General features: G+C 34.7%; 1 protein-coding gene across 1 annotated transcript in view; it reads right to left on the bottom strand.

Annotated features, from left to right (window-relative positions):
- LOC149944018 (gamma-aminobutyric acid receptor subunit alpha-6-like) overlaps window positions 1–24,920 on the bottom strand; it is a 74,939-nt gene extending 50,019 nt beyond the window's left edge. Inside the window, exon 1 of the mRNA XM_090176268.1 lies at window positions 24,836–24,920. Coding sequence (XP_090032394.1) covers window positions 24,836–24,876 — 41 coding nt within the window. The 5' untranslated portion in view covers window positions 24,877–24,920. The remainder of the gene's footprint in view (window positions 1–24,835) is intronic.
- Window positions 24,921–25,160: the final 240 nt, after the last annotated feature.

Below are 25,160 nucleotides of genomic sequence, written 5' to 3'. Positions count from 1 at the left end.
TTTCCGTTTACTTCCATGTTTGAATAGAGTTACCGTAGTAATAAAAGTATAAGCAATTATTCGTTGATATTAAATTTCTACTTTTTGATTAAGTTATGTAAAACTATTACGCTCCAGGCGTGTAACGAATAATTAAAAATTTGAAATTTTGTAGGTCGTACTTAGATAAGCCTAATAAACCAGCAGGCCTCTTTTCAATTTATTTCATTAATTGGGTTTACCCTTACATTTTTACTATTTTTTTTATTTTGTTAAACGTGTCTAAGGGGTGTCCTTAAAATTACTACAGGAAGCGGATTCTAGATAATAAAGTTCCTTTAAATCTGTAAATTAGATTTTTCAAAAAGTACCCACTATCCAGTTTGGAATCGAAGCCGTTTAGGACGTAATTTTGTTTAACGATTATTGCAAGCTTGTACCTCATTTCGAAAGTCTTTATTTTGGGTCGTATAACACTATAAATGACTTTCAAATAAAATGAACTCGCGTTTCGTTAAGTCAAGCGGATTTTTGGTTTTGTTTTCTAAATTAGCGAGTGTCTGATTTTAGACTACGTTTTTTTTACAAATCTACTGGAATAACATCAATAATGTATGGTCAAGAATGAATTCTGATACGTAACAATATGGGAAAATAGTATAGGAGGTATTATCTTGACGTCATTATTCGCGATCGTAATAAGTCTAGATGGCGCTCAGTGTTCCAAAAATGGTAAATAATAGTTAATATTGGTTTATATTGTATAAAAATCAAGAAAATAATTAAAAAAAACGGGATATATCAACTTTATAAGATCTTAAACTCTATTTTCATTACTCTACAAGTCTGTTGTAAATCCTAAAGGTTTTATCACCATAAATGTGGGTTTAAGTTTTAAATACTATATAAATAATATAATTCATGGAAATACATTATTTACAATTACCTACCATTATTTATCACTTTTCCAATTTAATACCATAACATTATTTACCATTATTTATCACTTTTCCAATTTAATACCATAACATTAATTACCATTATTTATCACTTTTCCAATTTAATACCATAACATTATTTATCACTTTTCCAATTTAATACCATAATATTTTTTACCTTTATTTATCACTTTTCCAATTTAATACCATAACATTATTTACCATTATTTATCACTTTTCCAATTTAATACCATAATATTATTTACCATTATTTATCACTTTTCCAATTTTATACCATAACGTTATTTAGTTATTCCCTTAAACTGGCGCCATCTAGTACAAATAAAAGCGTTGAAATCGAACCTCTAAGGGCTACGCTCTAAATGTTTTTTTCTTGTAAGTAATTTATAAATCGATCTATATATATTATGTATCATATATTATGTATCATATATTATGTCTTAAGTATTATATTTCATGTATTAAATATTATGTATTATATATTTTGTATTAAATATTATGTATTATATATTATATATTTTATATTATGTATTAAATATTATGTATTAAATATTATGTACTATATATTATGTATTATATATTATATATTTTATATTATGTATTAAATATTATGTATTAAATATTATGTACTATATATTATGTATTATGTATTATATATTGTATACATTTATTTCAGTTCTGGGACTGTATATACAAAAATTTCATTTAAGCAAATTTTAAATATCGCATATTTCAAAGAAAGCGGAAGTGGTAGATTACATGAAGCCGTGTCTCCTTAGATCTAAAAATAGACTTCTGTAGGTGTATATTCTTTTGGGGGACTCGTAGAAAGGGGGAAACCGGGGTTTTACAATCTCCATAGACCGGATCCTTCAAAGTCCAATGAGTTGCGTGAAAGTAGCCATTGGAGCAGATCGAATTTGGAACTCTCTCTACTAAGTTTTCCGAAAGACTCGCATCTCTCATCGGGTTTAAATAAACAGGTTCATTGGAAAGTTAACTTCATTAATATCATTTTTAAATATTATATTATAGCCCTGTTTATTTTTCCTGTGATTACTGCAACGTCTATAAGCTCTATCGAAAATCATTCCACAATATATTGTTATTATTTTTTAGGGTTTTCCCCTCCGCAAATGTAACATATTTTGTATAAACGCCCGCGTTCAAGGGTTTGACCATTTTTCTTCCACCAATATATTCCGATTACACTGTGTGTGGAGGTAAGAAAGAGTAAACCGGGTGTTGCGTTATCCCTTGGACCAGCGAACGAACCACTGGCGTTTTTGCACCTCCACGTTGAGTCTTCAATCGTCATACCCCCTCAAGGTACCTCTAGCTCGGCGTATCTACCTCCCTTACTCTGCACTTTGAATATTCATTCCCCCTTAAGGCGCCTGTAACTCGTCGCATCTGACCCACCTCCCTGCATTGTGAATATTCATTCCCCCTTAAGGTGCCTGTAACTCAGCGTATCTGCCCCCCTCTTCACTTTGGATATTAATTTCCCCTCAAGGCACCTGTAACTCGGGGTATCTGACCCACCTCCCTGCATTTTGAATATTCATTCCCCCTTAAGGTGCCTGTAACTCAGCGTATCTGCCCCCCTCTTCACTTTGGATATTAATTTCCCCTCAAGGCACCTGTAACTCGGGGTATCTGCCCCCCCTGACTTTGAATATTAATTCCCGCTCATGCAGCAATCAATCTATCCCCCAGCCCACTCGTCACATTTAATATGAATTCCAACCTCACGGTGCCACTGGCTCTCGGTATCTGCCCCTTAGTTTGAACGTTGAATATTTCCCTACACGGTGACTCTGCCCCCCCCCCCCCCTAGTTCGTGTGTGCATACTGCATTTCCTACAACTGTATCCGTGTGATACAGGGAAGTACGGGCCCGTCCCAGGGGCCACGCAACACCCGGTACCGTTATGAAATCCGTTTTCTCCGTTTCTTAATACCCACTTTAAAAGGCAATAATAGAGGAAACTGTTTTTACCCCTGCAATGACCTCTGAAGGGATTCCTTCGTTTAACGGCCTTTCCGACACACACCAGATATATATCTTTAAAATCCACTTTCAACAGAATGGAAACAAGTTGGCCAGGTACTTAATAGTGACTCTTTGAATTGTGTTGGTTGAGACATATCTTAAACTATACTTCGCTATTAGTCTTTCATACCTCCATTTAATGGCGCATAGATACAACTTTTATTGCATCTAGGAGCCAAAAACACAAGGATAACGCAACTAGCCTTTAAACACGCTAACGCAGTGTTGTGTACAAATTTCATTGGACTAACCTTTACGCTGAACGTTTTACGGAAAGGGGGAAGACAGTTTCCGGATTTTCCCCTTCCGACGGCAGCAAGCGCTAAAGCGTCTAACCAATGAAAACTCCTTGTGTGGGGTGCTGTGTTTGTTGCTCCTAGATGGCAGCGACCAAGTGTTATAGGGTGGCTGAGAGCGGGCCAGGCCCTGGTAAAACAATAATTCCGTCGTATTACTGAAAACAACTATATGCAGGAATACATACCTCAAACTAGGAATGGTTATCCCGAGGGGTAAGACTGTCTCAGATAATCTGTACACCAAGTTCGTGCATAGGGCACTGTTGAAGGTACATATTTTCAAGAGTTCGCGAGTTCCATTTAGCACTGTCAAAGGTACGGCAGTGTACACCGAGTTCGCAGAGTGTCTTACCCCTCGGGTTATCCTGCAATATTCCCTATTGACTGTTGTCCACTATACTCCGTAACTCCCGGTAGTCCAGGATATTTTAAGTAGGAGATTTTTAAGCCAATGGAACTCGTAAGAAAAAACCCGTATACTCTGACGTCATAATGGCTTAAGAAAACGGTCGAGATAATCATTCCAAGTTCGAGGTATGTATTCCTGTTCTACGTTATTATGGGGGAAATCCGGTGAAGGGTTCAAACTCGGGGTTCCAGGCTGCACGGGCCCAGGTAATTTGGTTCGGAATTCCGGACCTCTTCGTATAGCCTAAAAGGTGATGTTCACACTACGCAATAATAAATACAGGGTGTTTAAAAAGATTATGCAAAAATTTGAAGGAGTTTAAAGGGGTGAGTTGAGAAGTATGCCTGTTTTCCCCCATTTTCTTACGATGAGTGAAAAGAGCGCCAGAGAGCTTCAAAGTTTGGCCTTCTAGCCCCTGCAAGTAGGCTGCAACGAGCGCAAAACCAAGCAGCAGGGACTTTAAATACTGTTTAAGTTTACTTTTTACCTCGATTTGTTTACAAAGTCCTTTTTCACCTATTACACAAACCCAAACCTTAATGTTCGCATTTCCCTGCTGCTTAGATTCACGCTTGTTGCAGCCTACTTCCAGGGGCTAGTAGGCCAAACTTTGAATCTCTCTGGCGCTCATTTAACTCATCGTAGGAAAATGAGGAAAAAACAGGCATACTTCTCAACTCACCGCCTACAACTCCTTCAAATTTTTGCATAACCTTTTGAAACACCCTGTATAGTTGGGAGGTCAAAAGTTGTTCGTATGATACCGAACTTTAAGTGCATACACAATTTCAACTACATTAGTCAGTAATGTGAACGTTTTTCCCTTCTTAAATCGAACCGGGGTTAAAAACAAATGAAAAAAATGTTGTACCCTGAGGGCCCTATACCAATATTCCGCTCTGTTTTATTTCATTCTTACTTTCAATTCCTTTCGGAGATCAGGAAATTTCTTGTATTTTATTTATTTTAAAGGGGAAAGGATGGAGAGTAAGGCGGGGAAGCCAACCCCATTTTCGATGAAGGATAAAAATCCTTCCTTTTGTTGGCAATAAGTTTACATAGTAGCGACGGAATATTAGATAGAAATTTCATTATATTTCTCGAGTGATGTGAGCCGCTCTCGACGCGACCGTCCGCAGCTCAGGCCCACTTCAGTTATCCCGTGACTCTGGTCGAAAGTGGTGACCCCGTAGATAATATTTCTCGGGCCCAAGTGGCGCCTCTTAGTCGAAATGACCGGATAGTTGGGGATATAATACGAAGGTACAGCCTTTACTCCGCTTTCGAGTCTTAGATCGTAGCGTCTATTGAGATACTAGGCGACTCTAGAGGTTATTTCTTGTTTACCGACTCCTCAAATGGCCCTGGCACGTCTCTCAAAAAAGCTGCTCTTTTCCGAAATGAGGTTCAGTTCCCATCCGAAGTGGCTTCTTACGCCTACTTCACTAGTTTTTAATTAAAGTGGGACTCGATCGAGCTTTTGGCCGAACAGAGAAAAGGCGCGCGTCAAAGATTGCCAGCTTGGTTTTAATCCGACGACTCGTTGAGTTGTTTGAAGAACTTTGCTCTACGGACCTGTTGCGTTCGTTTCAATTCTACTATCCCGGAGTTGCCCCAGACAGATGGACAGTTTTTTGGGATGTGGTCGGGTTCCGTATCTGACAAATTGAAATGTGGATGTTTACAATTATTTCAGTGAAGGGAGCGGTCAGCTCGCGTGGCGTGAAGAGTTTGCAACCACCATTATTACAGGACCACCTGAATTAATGACATTAAGGGCGCTAGATTACTTCGGCCTATGGTGTTGCTTTTTGGTATTAGCCTAGCTGATTATTGATTACTTATTATCTTCTATCAGACTTCTTAGGCAAAAGTGGGGCAGCGCAGTGGTTAGCACTTTCGCCTCGCAGCCAGAGGAGCCGGGTTCGATCCCAACTTGGGGCACTGGGTGAAAACTCGGAACAACTCCTTCTGCGTTGAGTTTACAAGTTCTCTCCCCGCTGGTTTAAGGGGGTTTTCCTCCGAGCTCTTCGGTTTCCCCTTCCATAAAAACTTGTTGAGGTTAACGGAAATAGTTAGTGTAGGGAGCTGTTGGCATAGTAACCCGGCCACCTGAATTAAGGCTTCAAAAGTCGCTTGATGACTTAGGCCTAAGGTGGTGCCTTGGGTATTAGCCTAGATGATTATTATTTCATTATTATTATGCTTTAAATATTAGGGGCATTTCAAGCTAGCTTTACCATACAGCAGAGGCTAAGTAGCGGAGTCACACACTAGGTAATCTTTCATAGGAAGAAACTAGAGTGGTGTTAAAAGCAAAGAAATATGGTTAAAATTGATTAGAAATTCATCAACCCCTCTAAAGCCTAGTTCCCACTTAGCGAAAAAAAAAATTCGCGCTGAAAATTGACGCACGCGAATAAAATTTTCGATTTTTTTCAAATTTGCCACTAAAATCGCGTCTCCGCGGTATCTAGCGAATGTTTTATTTTTTGACGTCCACACCTTGGCGATAAAAAGCTTCAGCCAATCAGAAAACGCGTTCCCTCGATCTATTCCGCTCCCGTCCGTCACTTATTAAGCCTAGGTCTTTAGAAAAGCGGTTCAGCAAACTTGACCAAGATACTGAAGTAAAGGTAATTTGAAATATTTCCCTAACTCATATATATATTGTCTTATTGTATATTGCATACACCAATAAGTCATTAAGTACAATTAAATTAATTTTACTGAAATTATCAACAGGAACATCCATTTGGTTCGTTTTGAACTGATGTTTTATGTTATGCCTAAAACATTACTAAAAACTCGCACGAGTTGTTTTCAGCGTTTTTAAATTTTCGCGCTAAAGTGAGAACCGCTGCCCCAGCGACCGAAAAAACACGTCTTTTTTCGTTGCGCGAAAATTTATTCTTCTCGAAAATTCGTCAAGTGGGAACTAGCCTTTAATCTAACACTCAACTAATGAATCTAAAAGAGAAATAATATAAGTATAAGTTGTAAATAGTTTTTATTTAATGACAAACTGTGCAATACCGGACAGTGGCGTAGACAAGAGGTTTCATTGTCAGAACTCTCCCCCCTTGGAATTTAGTTTTGATTGTATTAAATTTTCACTCCTTCTCGACCCCTCTTTAAATTTCTGTTTCCGTTATGATAAGTTTATGAACGACTTTTGCGTAGGAGGGTGGTAGCAAGCCCTACACGCGTGATAGATAATCTAGCAGCTCCTCTTGTCGAATTGCTGTTTCCGTTATGATAAGTTTATGAACGACTTTTGCGTAGGAGGGTGGTAGCAAGCCCTACACGCGTGATAGATAATCTAGCACCTCCTCTTGTCGAATTGCTGTTTCCGTTATGATAAGTTTATAATGCAATAAAATAATCAAATAAAGTTTCTTCGTGATCAAAGACGAAAAAGTTCCATCAGCAGACGACAGAGAGAGAGTGTTCGAACTCGACTGTTTCCGGGGTTGGTGGCTAGAGGGCGGGCCAATCCCGCTTCCCTTGTGTGCTCAAAATCCGGCACATTCCATAATGTCAAGACTTCATAAAGGGATAAAGGAGAAGATGAAGAAAAAATCCCCACCTTTTTCTACCAAGAATCTAGTTCGACTTTCGCGCCAAAGGGGGAGCCACCTCCAGACGCGAGTAGCCCATACAAAGTGGAAATAGTAGCGTTTCAGACAAGGGTAAATATTTGATCTTCCATCCAAAAAGGGGGAAAATTGGGACCAAGCTGCCATAGTCGCCGCTTTTTATATCTCTCGCATCCTTATATCGGTTTCCTTACTAGCTACGAAGAATCCTCGAATAAAAGAAATTTTGCACTTCCTAAAAATTACGTTTTCGAGGAATCACTGATGTTTGAAGAATTTTTCGATTCCTTGACTTCACTAGTTTTCTCGAGTACCTCGAACCTCCCCCGGCTCAACTATCACATTCTCTTATTGCTAAAAGATTTCTAGCTATGTTAAGAGTTGATTTGTTAAATTCTCAAAGTATTGGAACCTCCATTTTTTTATATATTTTTCACACTGTTCATATATGAAAAATTTTTAAGGAGTTGTAGAGGGTGAGTTGAGAAGTATGCCTGTTTTTTCCTCATTTTCCTACGATGAGTTAAAAGAACGCCAGAGAGCTTCAAGCCTTCAAAGTGTGGCCTACTAGCCCCTAAAAGTAGGCCGCAACAAGCGCAAAACCAAGCAGCAGTGACCATAGATATAGGAAACGTATATAAAGGTCTAGATAAAATATTTCAAAGGGAGTGAATACGGAGGTGACAGCTAGCAGAAACGCGAAATTTTTTGCGGGCTATCCTTATAAGGCGCTATCTATCGGTAAGAAAGCTCGTGCTATCGTCGCGAGAGCCTTTGTCTCCTGCTTAAAAATTATACTAAAAGTCACCAACAGATGGTGTCTAAAGACTACGGCCTGCGGAAAGGTCAAGCACTTAGTACTAAAATGCTAAGATAACTCGCGCTCTTGGTCACGTGCCTTCCTTGGTGTCAATTCCGTATTTTATGTTAGGCTTAGACGCCCCGAAATTTATCTAGACCTTTATATACATTTGTTATATCTATGGCAGTGACTTTAAATACTGTTTAAATTTACTTTTTTACGCTGGTTAAATCGATTTGTTTACAAAGTCCTTTTTTACCTATCACACGAACCCAAACCTTAATGTTCGCATTTCCCCGCTGCTTGTTGCAGGCCACACTTTGAAGCTCTCTGGCGCTCTTTTAACTCTTCGTAGGAAAATGGGGAAAAAACAGGCATACTTCTCAACTCACCCCCTACAACTCCTTAAAATTTTTGCATAACCTTTTGAAACACCCTTTATACTTGTAATACATATTTAGTCAGGAATCCATACCTCTACTTGAAATGCTTATCCTGCCGTATCGCGTATGGTAAGATCACTCTGACGGCTTTTGCCCCGCCTACGAGAGAAAAAATCCCCTCTGCGCGCGCTCCCCTCTCTCGTTGTTGTTTGTTAAGTTAACATAGTGACGTCAAAAAAACCGTCAGCCACCAAATTTCTCGATCCAGACATTTCACATAAAACTATACCTCGTAAAATTATGAAATTTTGCGGGTTAATACATCGAATGGCCATTTCTTTATTTTGTGAATTTTAGAAAATTAGGAGCATTTTCCCGGTTTGGAAAATATTATTATTTTGCCAGTGGCATGAAGGCCTTAACACCACCCTCCTACGCATTGTAGCCAGTTCATCTTATTTAATGACATTAAAAGTCGCTGGCTGACTTGGGTATTAGACTAGCTGATTATTATTATTATTTCTACAAAAAAAACCTACTGTTCAATCGTTTGCAGCTAAGCCTTGCTAATTAGCCTTTACGGTTTAGATAGAGCCCCGTAGCGACCAACACGAAAAGCTCATAAACTAATCGATTTTCGTCTGCTAAGCACACGCTTTGTGATTTATCGTCTGCCGACAAAAATCCCGTTTATGAGCTTATCGCGTCGGCCACTAATTTGACAACAGATACAGCAAATAGCTGACAAGGGTTATTTCTGAAGTCTTTTCACATAATTATTATTAAATTTAGTATGTTACAAAGCAGCCTACATTTACTGTACTCAATTCAGACTAGACCAAATTATCGTGGTTCTAAAACTAGTCGATTACTAAAATCCCAAGACTAGACGAAGTTGCAGATGGCAGTTTAGAATTAGAAATTGTAGTAAATTATTATCCCGCTGCGAAGGGTTGGAAATTCAAGACAATCCCGTACATTTAAAGAAAAATCCACAGAAAAAAATACGTCAGTGCTTTTGTATTTTTAAAAAATAATGGATTTTTAACAAATCCACGAAAACTCTCGACAAAATTCTCAAATCAACACACGTAGTAAAAATCCACAACCCCAAATCCATGGAGAAATCCATAAATCCATGGAGAAATCCACAAACCCATGGAAGAATCCACAAATCCACGGAGAAATCCATAAATCTAAGGAGAAATCCACAAACCCATGGAAGAATCCACAAATCCATGGAGAAATCCATAAATCTATGGAGAAATCCACAAACCCATGGAAGAATCCACAAATCCATCGAGAAATCCATAAATCTATGGAGAAATCCATAAATCTATGGAGAAATCCACAAACCCATGGAAGAATCCACAAATCCATGGAATAATCCACAAATCCATGGAGAAATCCATAAATCTATGGAGAAATCCACAAACCCATGGAAGAATCCACAAATCCATGGAGAAATCCATAAATCCATGGAGAAATCCACAAACCCATGGAAGAATCCACAAATCCATGGAGAAATCCATAAATCTATGAAGAAATCCACAAACCCATGGAAGAATCCACAAATCCATGGAGAAATCCACAAACCCATGGAAGAATCCACAAATCCATGGAGAAATCCACAAACCCCTGGAAGAATCCACAAATCCATGGAAGAATCCACAAATCCATGGAGAAATCCACAAACCCATGGAAGAATCCACAAATCCATGGAGAAATCCATAAATCTATGGAGAAATCCACAAACCCATGGAAGAATCCACAAATCCATGGAGAAATCCATAAATCTATGGAGAAATCCACAAACCCATGGAAGAATCCACAAATCCATGGAGAAATCCATAAATCTATGAAGAAATCCACAAACCCATGGAAGAATCCACAAATCCATGGAGAAATCCACAAACCCATGGAAGAATCCACAAATCCATGGAGAAATCCATAAATCTATGGAGAAATCCACAAACCCATGGAAGAATCCACAAATCCATGGAGAAATCCACAAACCCATGGAAGAATCCACAAATCCATGGAGAAATCCATAAATCTATGGAGAAATCCACAAACCCATGGAAGAATCCACAAATCCATGGAAGAATCCACAAATCCATGGAGAAATCCACAAACCCATGGAAGAATTCACAAATCCATGGAAAAATCCACAAACCCATGGAAGAATCCACAAATCCAGGGAGAAATCCATAAATCTATGGAGAAATCCACAAACCCATGGAAGAATCCACAAATACATGGAGAAATCCACAAACCCCTGGAAGAATCCACAAATCCATGGAAGAATCCACAAATCCATGGAGAAATCCACAAACCCATGGAAGAATCCACAAATCCATGGAGAAATCCATAAATCTATGGAGAAATCCACAAACCCATGGAAGAATCCACAAATCCATGGAGAAATCCATAAATCTATGGAGAAATCCACAAACCCATGGAAGAATCCACAAATCCATGGAGAAATCCATAAATCTATGAAGAAATCCACAAACCCATGGAAGAATCCACAAATCCATGGAGAAATCCACAAACCCATGGAAGAATCCACAAATCCATGGAGAAATCCATAAATCTATGGAGAAATCCACAAACCCATGGAAGAATCCACAAATCCATGGAGAAATCCACAAACCCATGGAAGAATCCACAAATCCATGGAGAAATCCATAAATCTATGGAGAAATCCACAAAACCATGGAAGAATCCACAAATCCATGGAAGAATCCACAAATCCATGGAGAAATCCACAAACTCATGGAAGAATCCACAAATCCATGGAGAAATCCATAAATCTATGGAGAAATCCACAAACCCATGGAAGAATCCACAAATCCATGGAGAAATCCACAAACCCCTGGAAGAATCCACAAATCCATGGAAGAATCCACAAATCCATGGAGAAATCCACAAACCCATGGAAGAATCCACAAATCCATGGAGAAATCCATAAATCTATGGAGAAATCCACAAACCCATGGAAGAATCCACAAATCCATGGAGAAATCCATAAATCTATGGAGAAATCCACAAACCCATGGAAGAATCCACAAACCCATGGAAGAATCCACAAATTCGTGGAGAAATCCACAAACCCAACAAAAAATCAACATATTAAAAAAATCCAAAAGAAAATATCTTGGAGAAAAATCGACAAGAACATTACAAATACCTAGATTTTTTTAAAAATCGATAAATGCGGATACAGATCTACTGGATTAGCAAATGCCGTACATTTGGTTTTCTGAATGTTCGACCACTCGATCGGCCTCCTGTAAGTCAATTTCTTAAAACTCGCCCAGAATTCCCCATCAAAAGCAAAATAAAAAATATTCATATTAGACATAATTTGTTGAAACTAGTTCGGGTACGATCACGAAGGAAAAAAAGACCGTACCGTTCAATCTGATATTCATTACTGTCAAACCCTTTTAACAATCAATTACCATATTAAAATTTTCCTTCTTCTGGCGAAAGCGCTTAGCGCGAATATATTTCCAAGTTCCTCGAAAAAAGGCGGAGATTTTTCACCCACTTCGAGCATTCTCTGATTTTCAGGGTTCACTTCTCCTTTGACGGTACCCGCGCTATAAAGTCCTTCGCGGCCCAGAGAAAGATTGGAAGAGAAAAAAGCGCTGACTCGCTTATCCAGGAAAAGGCCTAAGGCCTCAAACTACACGCCAAGGAAAGGACTAATCATATTCACTTAGTAAAATGCCTACGTACCCCCCAATTCAACCCCGAAAACCGCGAGGGGTTCAGCCTAAATACCTGAATGAAATCTTTCGAGCCGTATTAGCATCTCTGTCCGAAACGCTTTGAGGAGGCCTTTTACATTTTCTAGAGAGCCCATTTGCGCTCTGGTGTGAAAGGTCGTGATGCCTTCTTTTGGGTCGCTTAAAGCTTAGAATGAACTTTGCGGTGTATTGGGAGAGTTTTGCGACGTTAACCTGAGGTTATTGTAGGTTTATTTATAGGAAGTCTCTTCTATTAGCATTGTCAAGCTGCGTTCACACTTACCCCTTAATTCGCTTCGTTTAGATAACTAGTTTTCGAAATCAGCGTGAGAAATCGCTTCGTGTTGGTTCGGGAAGCAACTCGCCCAAGCAGTGCTTCCACTTTGAGGGTATTTTACCCTTTTTCGCGTAAAATTGACCTCGAGAGGGATTGTTTTTTGAGATTGAGGGTAATGGGTAAAATGAGGGTATTTTGAACATTTCATGGGAAATTTAAGGGTATTTAAAAATTTTGAAAATAATCTACCATGAAATATAATTTCCCTTTTCGACAAAGTGTGACTAAGTTGGCCGTAAGTGGAAAACTGGTTTTGCTTATGTCGAGACCTTTTTAGGTTCTTTCTCTGTTGTCAGCTTTGCCGATTGGAGCAGACAAAAATATTGTTTTCGTCCCTTAGTAAGCGAATTTCATACCTACCATTAATACGAGTGTCTTCTTCTTTATAAAAAATAAAGAAAAAACTGATAATTTTACTATATTTTTTAAATTGTTGTTTTTTATGGGAATTTTCAGGGTATTTTTAAATTTAAAATGGGTAAAAGTGGGTATTTTATTGTTTGATTCTTGTGGGAATTTTCAGGGTATTTTTGAAATTTGGAATGGGTAAAAGTGGGTATTCTTCAGCTTATGTCTGGGTAAAATGATCTTTTGGAAGTGGAAGCACTGCGCCCAAGTCCGCTCGCTTAGAATCGCTTTCAAAACGACAAGGCGGGGAAGTCAAATTGCTCGTATTTTCCAAAATAATGGGAAGAAAATTCTAAATAATGTCCAATAATATTACTGTATGTATAGTAAACATGATTAACTAATTGTTTTGGGATACATTTTAGTATTTTCAAAATTATGGTCATAATTTGAAATGGCGTTAAGCCTTGGCTATAAGCGAACCTGGGTGAAGCGATTTCGCACGTGTGAACCAAGAATTATCGTCGGCGGTCAAAACTGGCATACAAACCGACCTAAACTGGGTTTTAGGCTCTAGTGTGAACGTGGCTTAAGACTAAGAGGTTCCAAAGACTCGCTAGTTCCAGCTGACAAAAATTGATAGAAGTTGAACGCGAACTTCTTTACTAAGGCCTAAATTATTTTTATCCTAAAGATAATTCCATAAGTAACGTATTAAATTAAATATTACACTAAATATTATAAATGTTTAATAACCGGCGTAGCGAAATCTAAAATGATTTATCAAATTCATAATTATTTAACAAAACGATTTTCAGATAACGTTGCAATATCTGAACCAAGTTCATAATTACGATAATTCTGGTATCAGATTATCCGCCTTTACGCTCAGATTTTGTCAGATCAGTTGATATGGCTCAAAATGCAAATCAGTTAGTTTAAACCCGAAACTAATCCAAATTCTTCTTGTAGAATTAAGGGGAACGGATTTCAGAATTTATCGATTTTAAATATCCCCCGATCAAACTCCTTTCGAAATTTTAACTAGATTATTTTCATTTGCTAACCACCAGATTTTACGTGGACGAAATATATAAGTCAACTTCTCTAGCTTAATTTTAATTTTCAAAGAAATTAATAATTTTAATCTCCCAGATAACAATATTGTCAAAAACGCGAAATCAAAACTATTTAGTAGTACCTTTCTGTTAAACGATAAATATTTCTTCTCCGACTACGCTGTAGATGGCGCTACGCAACATTAAGGGAATTTTTCCGCTTCTATTCAACCGTTACATAAGTAGAAGTGAGAAAGCCTCCTAGTGTTGTGTGGCGCCATCTGTAAAAGTCTTCCTCATTGTGAAGTCGTTCTTAAACGAAATTAAAATGGTCGGCTTAGACATTGCTCTGTGACTACTATGAAGACTTAACATAATCACAAACAACCTTTTCTTTTATTCACAGGATATGACGTATATTACGTCACTTCCACCACCGTGACGAAAAACGCGTCAACAACACAATGAATAGAAAACGAAAGTTTTGAAAACGCGCTGAATTTTTCGCAAGTTTCTAACTTTCAGCCTAGCGCCGCCGAACCAACGCTGCTGTCGGCGATATTTTTTCTGGCGCCAACCACCGCCGCCAAGTCATTTACTTTTCGGCGCGCCGCAGACGCCGCCGCCAATAAATTTTGTTCCCACCGCCAAATTGTTTTGAGTTTTCTTACGTAACTTTATTTTTTTCTTTCAAAAACATTTTGGATTTTTTTTTTTTTAAATTTCCAAAAGAAACGAGAATATTTTTAAAATCGGCGAGCCCCTCGCCGCCGGATATTTTTCGCCAAATGCCACCGCGGACCGAAAATAAATCGGCGCTATGCTCTAGTTTAGCTTGTGCCTCGCTATCACCTGATTTCGTTCCATGGTAACCTTTTAATACGCTCAAGATTTATAAGAATTCACAATTTTTGGGTCCACTTATTGTATGTTCCGTGTGAAACAAGGTAATATGGAAAAGTTAATGGCTTTAAAAGTCGTTTGATGACTTAGGCCTAAGGTGGTGCCATGGGTATTAGCCTAGCTGATTATTATTATTATTATTATAAGGCTCACTTATGAGTGATTAGGTTACATATGATATTACTCTTCAAAGTATTTGGTAACCTGATGTATTCAAAGGCCTACATCGCGACATCCATGCTGTACTTCAACGCAAGGGCGTATTTAAGGGGGGGGGGTTGGGGGTTCAACCCCCCCCCCCCGAAATGCTGACGTCTGGGGGGGGGGTGCCTAATAACAATCAGTGAAACTTCCGTCAGCACCCCCCCCCCTTGAAAGTTTCCCTCAAAACCCCCCCTGAAATAAAATCCTGGATACACCCTTGCTTCAACGGCCACAAGTTGACTAGCAATTCCAGAAGTTAATAATATATATCTTTGGAGTTAAGTATCCATATCGGCTTTTAAAATGGAACATGTAGATTTCAATAGCCTCGAATTTCCCGTCCAATCGCTGTTATGTAATTTACCGCATATTACTTTGCCTAATGATGTAAAATGTAACCGTTAAACCAACTTCTATTTATACTGCATAAGGATATTTACTTATTTATGAAACATATGGTCTCGATATAATAATATTAGAAATGAAACTTTTTTTTTCTTACGAAATGTATTTGAAAAATCAGAGTTAACCGGCGTGTTTCAAGCGAATAATATTTAGTGGTAAAACAATGGAGAAGAGTATACTTCTCAGTTAAGAGATATATTATGTACTTGTGATAATAGTGACGCTTGGGGGATTAAATTCATAGGGTATTTGTTTATTAATACCTTATGAAATGGGACAGAGGCTCTCGGGCTATTAGACAGATTAAGCCAGCATCAGAAAACGTGAACGTGGAACTTGTAGGATGCATAGGCTGTACACTCAAAGGTACGTCTACACTTCTACACGTTTCCCGTACACGTTTTCGGGAATTTGCTTAATCTCTTTATTATCTACTTCCCAATGCGTATAATTTGCTAAATGCAATTACTTACTGAAATTAGAACTACATTGGTCAACTGTCATTACGAACTAGTATGACATAAGTCATAAGTTAATATTTTTTTTGCTTCAGTCTTTGTTTACTACCGTCGATAAAATATTGTTGCACACTGCTTTTATTTCTTGCTATATGCACCCCCAAAATGTAACAGAAGTAAATGAAGTTAAGGTATTTCTAAGTAAAAATGCAATAAAATTTAAAATACTATTGAAATACTAAAGCTTGAATTGCTAAAGTTCTAGAAACCAACTCTAAGGTAATAATGAATTTTATTTTATATTGATCAAGTCTGAACTTAAAATAATCTGTGATTATGGCAAACTTGAAATGTCAGAACGAATTAAAAGTATTAAAAGTATTAAAAAAGTGTATATAATAAGTATGTCAATTAGGTTCAAGATATAATTTGATTTAGGGGATAAAATTGGAGGCCTTGAAATTTTCTTTTACTTATGGGTAGTGTTAATAAAATTAAAATTGAAGAGATTAAAGCTAGTACTCCTACAAATTTGTTTGGGATTAACCGCAAGATAGCATACGCGAATAAAAAATATCATTCTGTTTGGATTAGGGTTGGTTCGGTTAAAGATTTCTGGGTCGTTAAAGCAATTAGGGTTAATAAGAATAATAAACATAAAAATTGAAATAGTAATTATATACCCTGAAATATCCCGAATTGAAAAGTAAGGGTGGAAAGGGATTTTGTCTAAATTTCTATTCAACCCTGGGGGATTATTGGACCCTTTTTGGTGTAAGAATACAATATGGATAAAAATTAAAGCGATTAAAATGTAAGGTGGTAAATCGTGTGAGGGTGGCGTTATCAATTGAGAATCCTCCCCAAATTCAAATTACTAGATTTGGGCAAATCTAGGTTTATTTCTCAGCACAGAGCCACCTAGTGTCTAAATATGCCCAAGGTGAAATATCAAAATACCAAGGACGATAACTCAGATCGAGTGCAAGTCCAAGTTGGAAATACGCGAAACTGTCAGTGTCGAAAAATGTTTTGGTCAGGTTAAAACAATAGGAAGTGTCATACTTTTTGATATTATTTTACTTCTGCTACTACTAATATTGTTAAACTTAATTTTATATTAACAGAAGTATATGAGATATATCTTACGAGATAAGTATTAACATAAGTGTATAATATTGTTACATAAGTGTATAATATTGTTACATAAGTGTATAATATTGTTACATAAGTGTATAATATTGTTACATAAGTGTATAATATTGTTACATAAGTGTATAATATTGTTACATAAGTGTATAATATTGTTACATAAGTGTATAATATTGTTACATAAGTGTATAATATTGTTACATAAGTGTATAATATTGTTACATAAGTGTATAATATTGTTACATAAGTGTATAATATTGTTACATAAGTGTATAATATTGTTACATAAGTGTATAATATTGTTACATAAGTGTATAATATTGTTACATAAGTGTATAATATTGTTACATAAGTGTATAATATTGTTACATAAGTGTATAATATTGTTACATAAATGTATAATATTGTTACATAAGTGTATAATATTGTTACATAAGTGTATAATATTGTTACATAAGTGTATAATATTGTTACATAAGTGTATAATATTGTTACATAAATGTATAATATTGTTACATAAGTGTATAATATTGTTACATAAGTGTATAATATTGTTACATAAGTGTATAATATTGTTACATAAGTGTATAATATTGTTACATAAGTGTATAATATTGTTACATAAGTGTATAATATTGTTACATAAGTGTATAATATTGTTACATAAGTGTATAATATTGTTACATAAGTGTATAATATTGTTACATAAGTGTATAATATTGTTACATAAGTGTATAATATTGTTACATAAGTGTATAATATTGTTACATAAGTGTATAATATTGTTACATAAGTGTATAATATTGTTACATAAGTGTATAATATTGTTACATAAATGTATAATATTGTTACATAAGTGTATAATATTGTTACATAAGTGTATAATATTGTTACATAAGTGTATAATATTGTTACATAAGTGTATAATATTGTTACATAAGTGTATAATATTGTTACATAAGTGTATAATATTGTTACATAAGTGTATAATATTGTTACATAAGTGTATAATATTGTTACATAAGTGTATAATATTGTTACATAAGTGTATAATATTGTTACATAAGTGTATAATATTGTTACATAAGTGTATAATATTGTTACATAAGTGTATAATATTGTTACATAAGTGTATAATATTGTTACATAAGTGTATAATATTGTTACATAAATGTATAATATTGTTACATAAGTGTATAATATTGTTACATAAGTGTATAATATTGTTACATAAGTGTATAATATTGTTACATAAGTGTATAATATTGTTACATAAGTATATAATATTATTACATAAGTGTGACATGCAAAAGTTTTACTGAGAGCTATTCACCAGACAGACTGCATTACGGGCTTCATCGTAATTTTGCGTCCGCTTAGTAACGCGTCACACGTAGCCTTTGAGAGCGCCTCGTTAGGGGGAGATTTTCTTCTAGCGATGACGTCACAGTAAAATATTCCCCAAAGTGACAAACTTATGGAACAATATTATAGACTTATGTTGCTAATGTTATTTTCTTGAACCATGGTGTACCTAAGCAGGCTGCCGTTGTTTTTTCAAAAAAAATTTGGGAAGAAAAAATTGTAAAAATAATACTATTTCATCGGGAAAATATGTTTTAACAATTTTTTTTAATTTACATTTGTAAGCGAAGTGATAGACTCGGGAAATTTGAAGCCGTTTTGTCTATTCAACTTTTGATATTATCAACTGTCAAAGTAGTTCGATTCAGGTATTCTGTGTGTCGTGTAATATTTGAGATGGACTATTTAATCTTCTTTATCGCTTCCGAAGAAAATTTGTTTTACACATTTTACGATCTCCGTCCAAGTGCTACAACCTTTTGGATGAATTACATTACCATCCTTTACAATTTAATACCGTAAGAAACAAGTAACACAATAACCGTAAGCATGTAACTGGGTTAAATCCTTTTTGGGAGTCAAATAAATATTGAAATAGCGCTGCCAGGTTCCGGGAATGCAATCAGTGGCGCCGCCTGGATTTTTTCGGCTTGGATATTAGAGGTCCCCATCTCGCGAGCAACTGAGAGTTTGAGCTGGATTCCCCATTACTGTTGGACCAATGGACAACAGCTCATTTCATTTAGAATTATTATATTTTGAATTAAAATATAGGTTCATTATATTCTAAACATTACTCATTTTGCAAATTGAAGGCTCTTTTTGGATATGTTTACGTTCTTTTTGGATATTTTTGCTTCCTTTTATTATATTTTGATGTCCTTTTTGGATATTTTTACTTCCGTTTTGAATATTTCTACTTCCTTTTTGGATATAATTACTTCCTTTTTGAATATTTTTAATTCCTTTTTGGACATTTTACGTCCTTTGAGGATATTTTACGTCCTTTTTGAATGTGTTTACGTGGTTTTTGGATATTATTATTTCCTTTTTGAATATTTCTACTTCCTTTTTGGATATAAATACTTCCTTTTTGAATATTTTTACTTACTTCTTTAATGTTTTCACGTCCTTTTTTAATGTGTTTACGTCCTTTTTGAATATATTTACTTCCTTTTTGAATATATTTACTTCCTTTTAGGATATTTTACGTCCTTTCTGGATATTATTGCTTCCTTTTTGAATATTTTTACTTCCTTCTTGGATATTTTTACGTCTTTTTTGACTATTTTTAAAGTCATTTTTGGAAATTTTAAGTCTTTTCTATAATATATTATTGCATCCTTTTTGGAAATTTTAAGTTCCTTTATTATATTTTTACGTCCTTTTTGGATATTTGAGGCCTGCTTTTTGAATATTTTTAGGACTATGCCAGCCACTGAATGTAAAAGCTTCCCCTCGTTCTTATGTATATTATGTTACTTATGTTTAAGACCTATTCACACACGCTAACATTTTTCGACTACACGGGTCGCAAACCGTGTTAATGGAGAAAACATTTCCCAAGTCTGATGACCTCACAAAGTATTTTGTGGGCTTGGTTTTGTAAAACGCAATTTTTTTCTGACTGATCCTTAGCTCCAATACTTAAATTTAATAATTTCCATATTAATCTATTTAATAAACAAAATTAACTGTAAATATTCAGATTAAATACATTTATTATTGTAAATTGGCTTGTTTTGCAAATAATTAGGTCGGTTACAATGTATGGAACTTAGGTAACATTTCGCAAAAGGTAAAAAATTTCTCCCCCCCCCCCCTTTTGAAAATTTGAAGAAAAAAAACATATACTTTTTTGAAAGAAAAAATAAAGTTGCGTAGAAAATCTCAAAAACAAAATTCGGCGGTGGGATCAATATTTATCGGCGGCGAAAAGTAAATGTATCAGCGGCGGTGGTTTGGCGCCAGATAAAATATCGGCGACCGCGGCGTTGTATCGGCGGCGTTAAGCTCTAATTTGCCTAGTTGATTTGTTTTCGAATAGTGCCTCCTGATCAGGTCATTCTGGTCGTATTTCAGTGTTACGAATTCAATTGCCTAATACTTATTTATAGGGAAATAAATTCCTTATCTTTTACCACGAATTTTTGAAATTAACTCCCTAAACACAAAAACTTGAAGAAAATATCCGCTGAAAGTACCTATGGTCAAAACCACTAAAAAAATGTTACCGGTGTTTTATAATGGAGTCAAGTTGTACAACATGTTAAATTATAAGATATATAATATAAAAAGTAAACCGATTTTTTTAAAAAAGTTAAAAAAACTTATACTTACTAAAACGCCCTAGTTAAATATTTAAATCAAATTATCGATTTTTTTGTTGTTTACATTTCGTATTTAATTATTGAAATTTTACTTATACTGTAAATCGTTTTTATTTTAAAATGTTTTTTATATAGTTATGTTAAAATGATCCTTTTTTTTCATTGTATTTATATTAAAAATATATCTATCAAGTTGACTGAGCCCACGACACGTTTCTGTACAACTCTAAGAAATTATCCGAATTAATAAATTGAAATTGAAAAAAATTGAGATATATCAAGGTAGTTAGTTAATCAGACCACAGACTACCTACTCCAAGAAGGACTTGCATCAACTTCTAAAAAAACTTGTATGAAAAATGATGCGGCTTTTATTACAGCCAACAGAAAATAGAGTGTGAAAATTCTTTATTTTATGAAATTAAAATTAAAAAGTCGTGCGCCAGGCAACTTCTACAATTTTTTTTTATTTTCGCGCGTGCTCGTCTTTGTACCATTAAAACTGCCTTTATTTGTCGTGAGATGGCGCGCTCTTAAAAAAAGCCGCACCCACATTGGTGTTGTAAACCAAAATTGGAAATTTAACCATCTAGCTAAACTCAGAAAAATTTTGAACATGACTTCAATCCCCAAAATTGATATTATACGTTAACTATTTTCTGCTTTAAATCACCCTTCTAATTACTTTTAATTAATAATAATTACATTCTCAAAACCACCCCATTCCAGTGATACATGTAACTCTTAGGGTAGGTGGTTTGTGGTCAAATCAGTTTAATCTTTTATATATCCCTTACCCATCAATCTGATCTCCGATTGAATCTGATTCGTTATCTCAAGTAATCGATCTGAACTTATCTGCTATAATTCATCTGACTTGATTCAGTTAGCTTAATAGTTATCTGACTTATACCTTTAGAAGATATAAAAATTTCGAAAGGAATTAATTCGAGAATTGTCAGACATCTGAAATCTGATCACCTTTGGCCTGTCGGCTTCCGATGAATTCGGATGAGTTTCGGGTTTAAACTAACTGGTTTGCAATTTGACCCATATCGACTGGGTGTACATGCGGATAATATGATATATAATTTATCGAATTTAACGTAACGCGGTTTAGTTAACGCGACTGTTATCTAAAGATCGTTTAAAAGTTTATTTTAGTCGAAGTTTTAACGCAATTCCAAATGCGGTGAATTTCGAATTACAGCTGGAAACATTTTGTCAATGCTGAAGCTAATTTTAGGAAACCTATACCAGAGTATAACCACAAAATAAATAAAACTGTAGTGTTTCGCGCTTGGCTAGATTTTTCAGGGCGTTTCTTCTATTCCGTTTGACAAGCGGAACATGTCAAACGCGATTGCCAAGAAAATCAGTTACCGACCTCCTCGAAATCAACAATATTGAGTTCTTATAGACCACTTTTCGTATACAATCGGTGACTACATTTCCAGGGAATTATAAATAGATTTTACTCTTTTTACCGTCTTACAAAACCCAAATATTGTAAATGGATTTTGTTATGATTTAAAACGTTTTAAATCGCGTGGAAATTTTAAAGTTTTTAGAGCGCGCACTTTCAAAGACAAGTGCAAAATCGGGGTAGGTTCATTTGTTCGAATTTCAATCGTCCGAACGGTGGAACAAATGTTCGAATTTCATTCGTCCGAACCGCCGAAATAACAAATGTTTCAATTGTTCGAATTGGACGACTTGTTTGTTTCATTCGTCCGAATCGGTAGCATCACTTGTCCGAATTCTGTCGCTAAATTAGTATTTATTATTGCTGTTTTTTTTTTGGTAAAATATTTCAAAAATAAACGGATATAAGCATTATAATGTCTAATCATTTTATCCTTTTATGTCCATTTTTCCTTTGGCCGATATAGTAAGTGGAAATTGCGTTGAATGTTGTGGATATTTTAGGTTAGGTTAGGTTAGGTTCACGTTAATGTTACTATTTTCTTATATTAACAATATTTAAAAAAACACCAATTCCTAATGTTCGAAAAAACGGACAAACGAATATTCGAACAAATTAAATTCGCCAGTAAAGTTAACATAAATTGAACGACTGAATCACCAACAAAAGTTGTGATAAATTTTTCGGGCAAATTAAATACGTTTTCGGACATACGATCCTGTTTTCCGGCATTCGGACATTTGTACCACAGTTCGGACGAATGAAATTCGAACAAATGTACCCAAATCGCAAAATCGTACTATACACTTAATCCTTTTAACCTCGATATTTCAATTTCATGTGTTATTTTGGCTGATAACACCTAGAGTTTTTCAATTGTATCAAAATCATGTGAAGCCGTTTTTTTAAATATTTGCGGAAAACAATTAGCTGGTTTACAAAAATCTGAATAAGTAATCTATAATTTATCGGCAATATCAGATCAGAAAGTAAACGTTACATTTACTTAACGTCAGGATTTTTTTTAAATAAAGTTGATTTAACTTAATATAAAACACCTTTGTCTAATGTTTTTATTATTTACAAATAAAACAACATAATAATATTCTAAAATCTGTTTCAGATAGCTGTTGGATTAAGGGATTTTTAAATTTAAAAAAATCAGTTATTTTATTCAGATAAGGTAAATAGGTTTAATCTGATCAGATAAAATAAAGAGATAATATTATGTTATGAGATATTCATTAAAAGTTAGATATGGAAAACAATAAAACATTTAAAAAAAATTGATAATCACCGTTGATCTGTAGAATGAAAACTATATAAAACACAACTAGAAGCAGAAAAACACCAACCATTTGCGAAAAACTAATCTTCATTGGGTAATACACGTTATTTCTATAAGAAAGCTAAATTTTCTCTAAATATGGGACCTGCTGACTGAATATTCAAATCATAATTTGAGTTTATTGCTTTCATGGAATTTTATTTAATTATTTTAAATGTTGTTGTTAATTTCATATTCTTTTTTATTTAAATATTTTGTAAGTAAAAAATTATTGTTATATTATTTTTAAATTATTAGTAATTTGGTGTATTCTTGGTTGGTAATAATCTAATAGACTATTTTATTTGCGTAAGAAATATTATTATTATTTAATCGTTAGTCTTTTACACTAAGAAACCACGCGTTTTAAATCAAACATTAGGAGCCTTCGCTTAAAACAAACAAAGCCCTTGAACCTCTGCACGAAATTTCTTTTTTCCAAACCGCACCTATATTGTGTGATTTATGTCTTTTTGACAGTGGTTTTCTTTACGGTTTACTATTTGCGAACGATTCTTGGAAAAATATTTCAGCTGTTACATTTTTTATTATATATCATTTATTACATTTATAATATAAAAATTTCAATTTGACTTTACAATATTATACGTATATAAAATTGTAATTTATCACTCAATCAAGTGAATAAACTGTACGATTTATTTTTAAAGTATACTATATTTAGAGTTCTAAGTTATTTATCAATATAACCGGAATATAAAGGAATGAAATAAAGGTACTAACAATAAAATAATGGAATTTACGATGATTAAAATTGCACGCCCTATTAATTTTTAATTTTATTAAATTATTAAATAGACAATTGACACGTGATACGTTAATTAACATCGTTATCACTAAAAAACTAATTATATGAAATTAATTTAATGACAATAATTGCAATGAATAAAATTAAATGACACAATAATTATAATGAATAAAATTAAATGACTCAATAATTGCAATGAATAAAATTAAATGACACAATAATTGCAATGAATAAAATTAAATGACTCAATAATTGCAATGAATAAAATTAAATGACACAATAATTCCAATGAATAAAATTAAATGACACAATAATTTTTATGAATAAAATTAAATGACTCAATAAGTCCAATGAATAAAATTAAATGACACAATAATTCTAATGAATAAAATGAAATGACTCAAGTCCAATTAATAAAATTAAATGACTCAATAAGTCCAATGAATAAAATTAAATGACACAATAACTCCAATGAACAACCGTAAAAATTAAAATATTTAAAAACTTACCTATTGTAACACAATAGAAGAAAAATGAACAACGTAATCATTTAAATTCCGGCCGGAAAAGGTCAGCAACCGAAAAAAACGAATATAGTTAAAACACTGGAAGCAAATTTTCTTGAACCGTTCATTAAAAACTTTTGGGAACTTTTCTGTGAAAGAAAATACGAGTCGAGGAAAAATATCGTCCATATATATTCAAATCACTTCTTATCGAGGAGCCAAAAATTTAAAACACTGTCCGGGGGCTTAAATGTCCTGCTAACTTTTGTCTCTCCTCTCTCGCTCCACGTGAGGATTTTGGGAAACGGACAGATAATTGGGGGAAGTC

This window comes from Leiobunum rupestre, chromosome 5, assembly GCF_980474605.1.
Source record: "Leiobunum rupestre chromosome 5, qqLeiRupe1.1.hap1, whole genome shotgun sequence".
NCBI classification, from domain to species: domain Eukaryota; kingdom Metazoa; phylum Arthropoda; class Arachnida; order Opiliones; family Sclerosomatidae; genus Leiobunum; species Leiobunum rupestre.
Note: the sequence above shows the minus strand (reverse complement) of the source record. Positions and strands in the feature narration are given on the sequence as shown.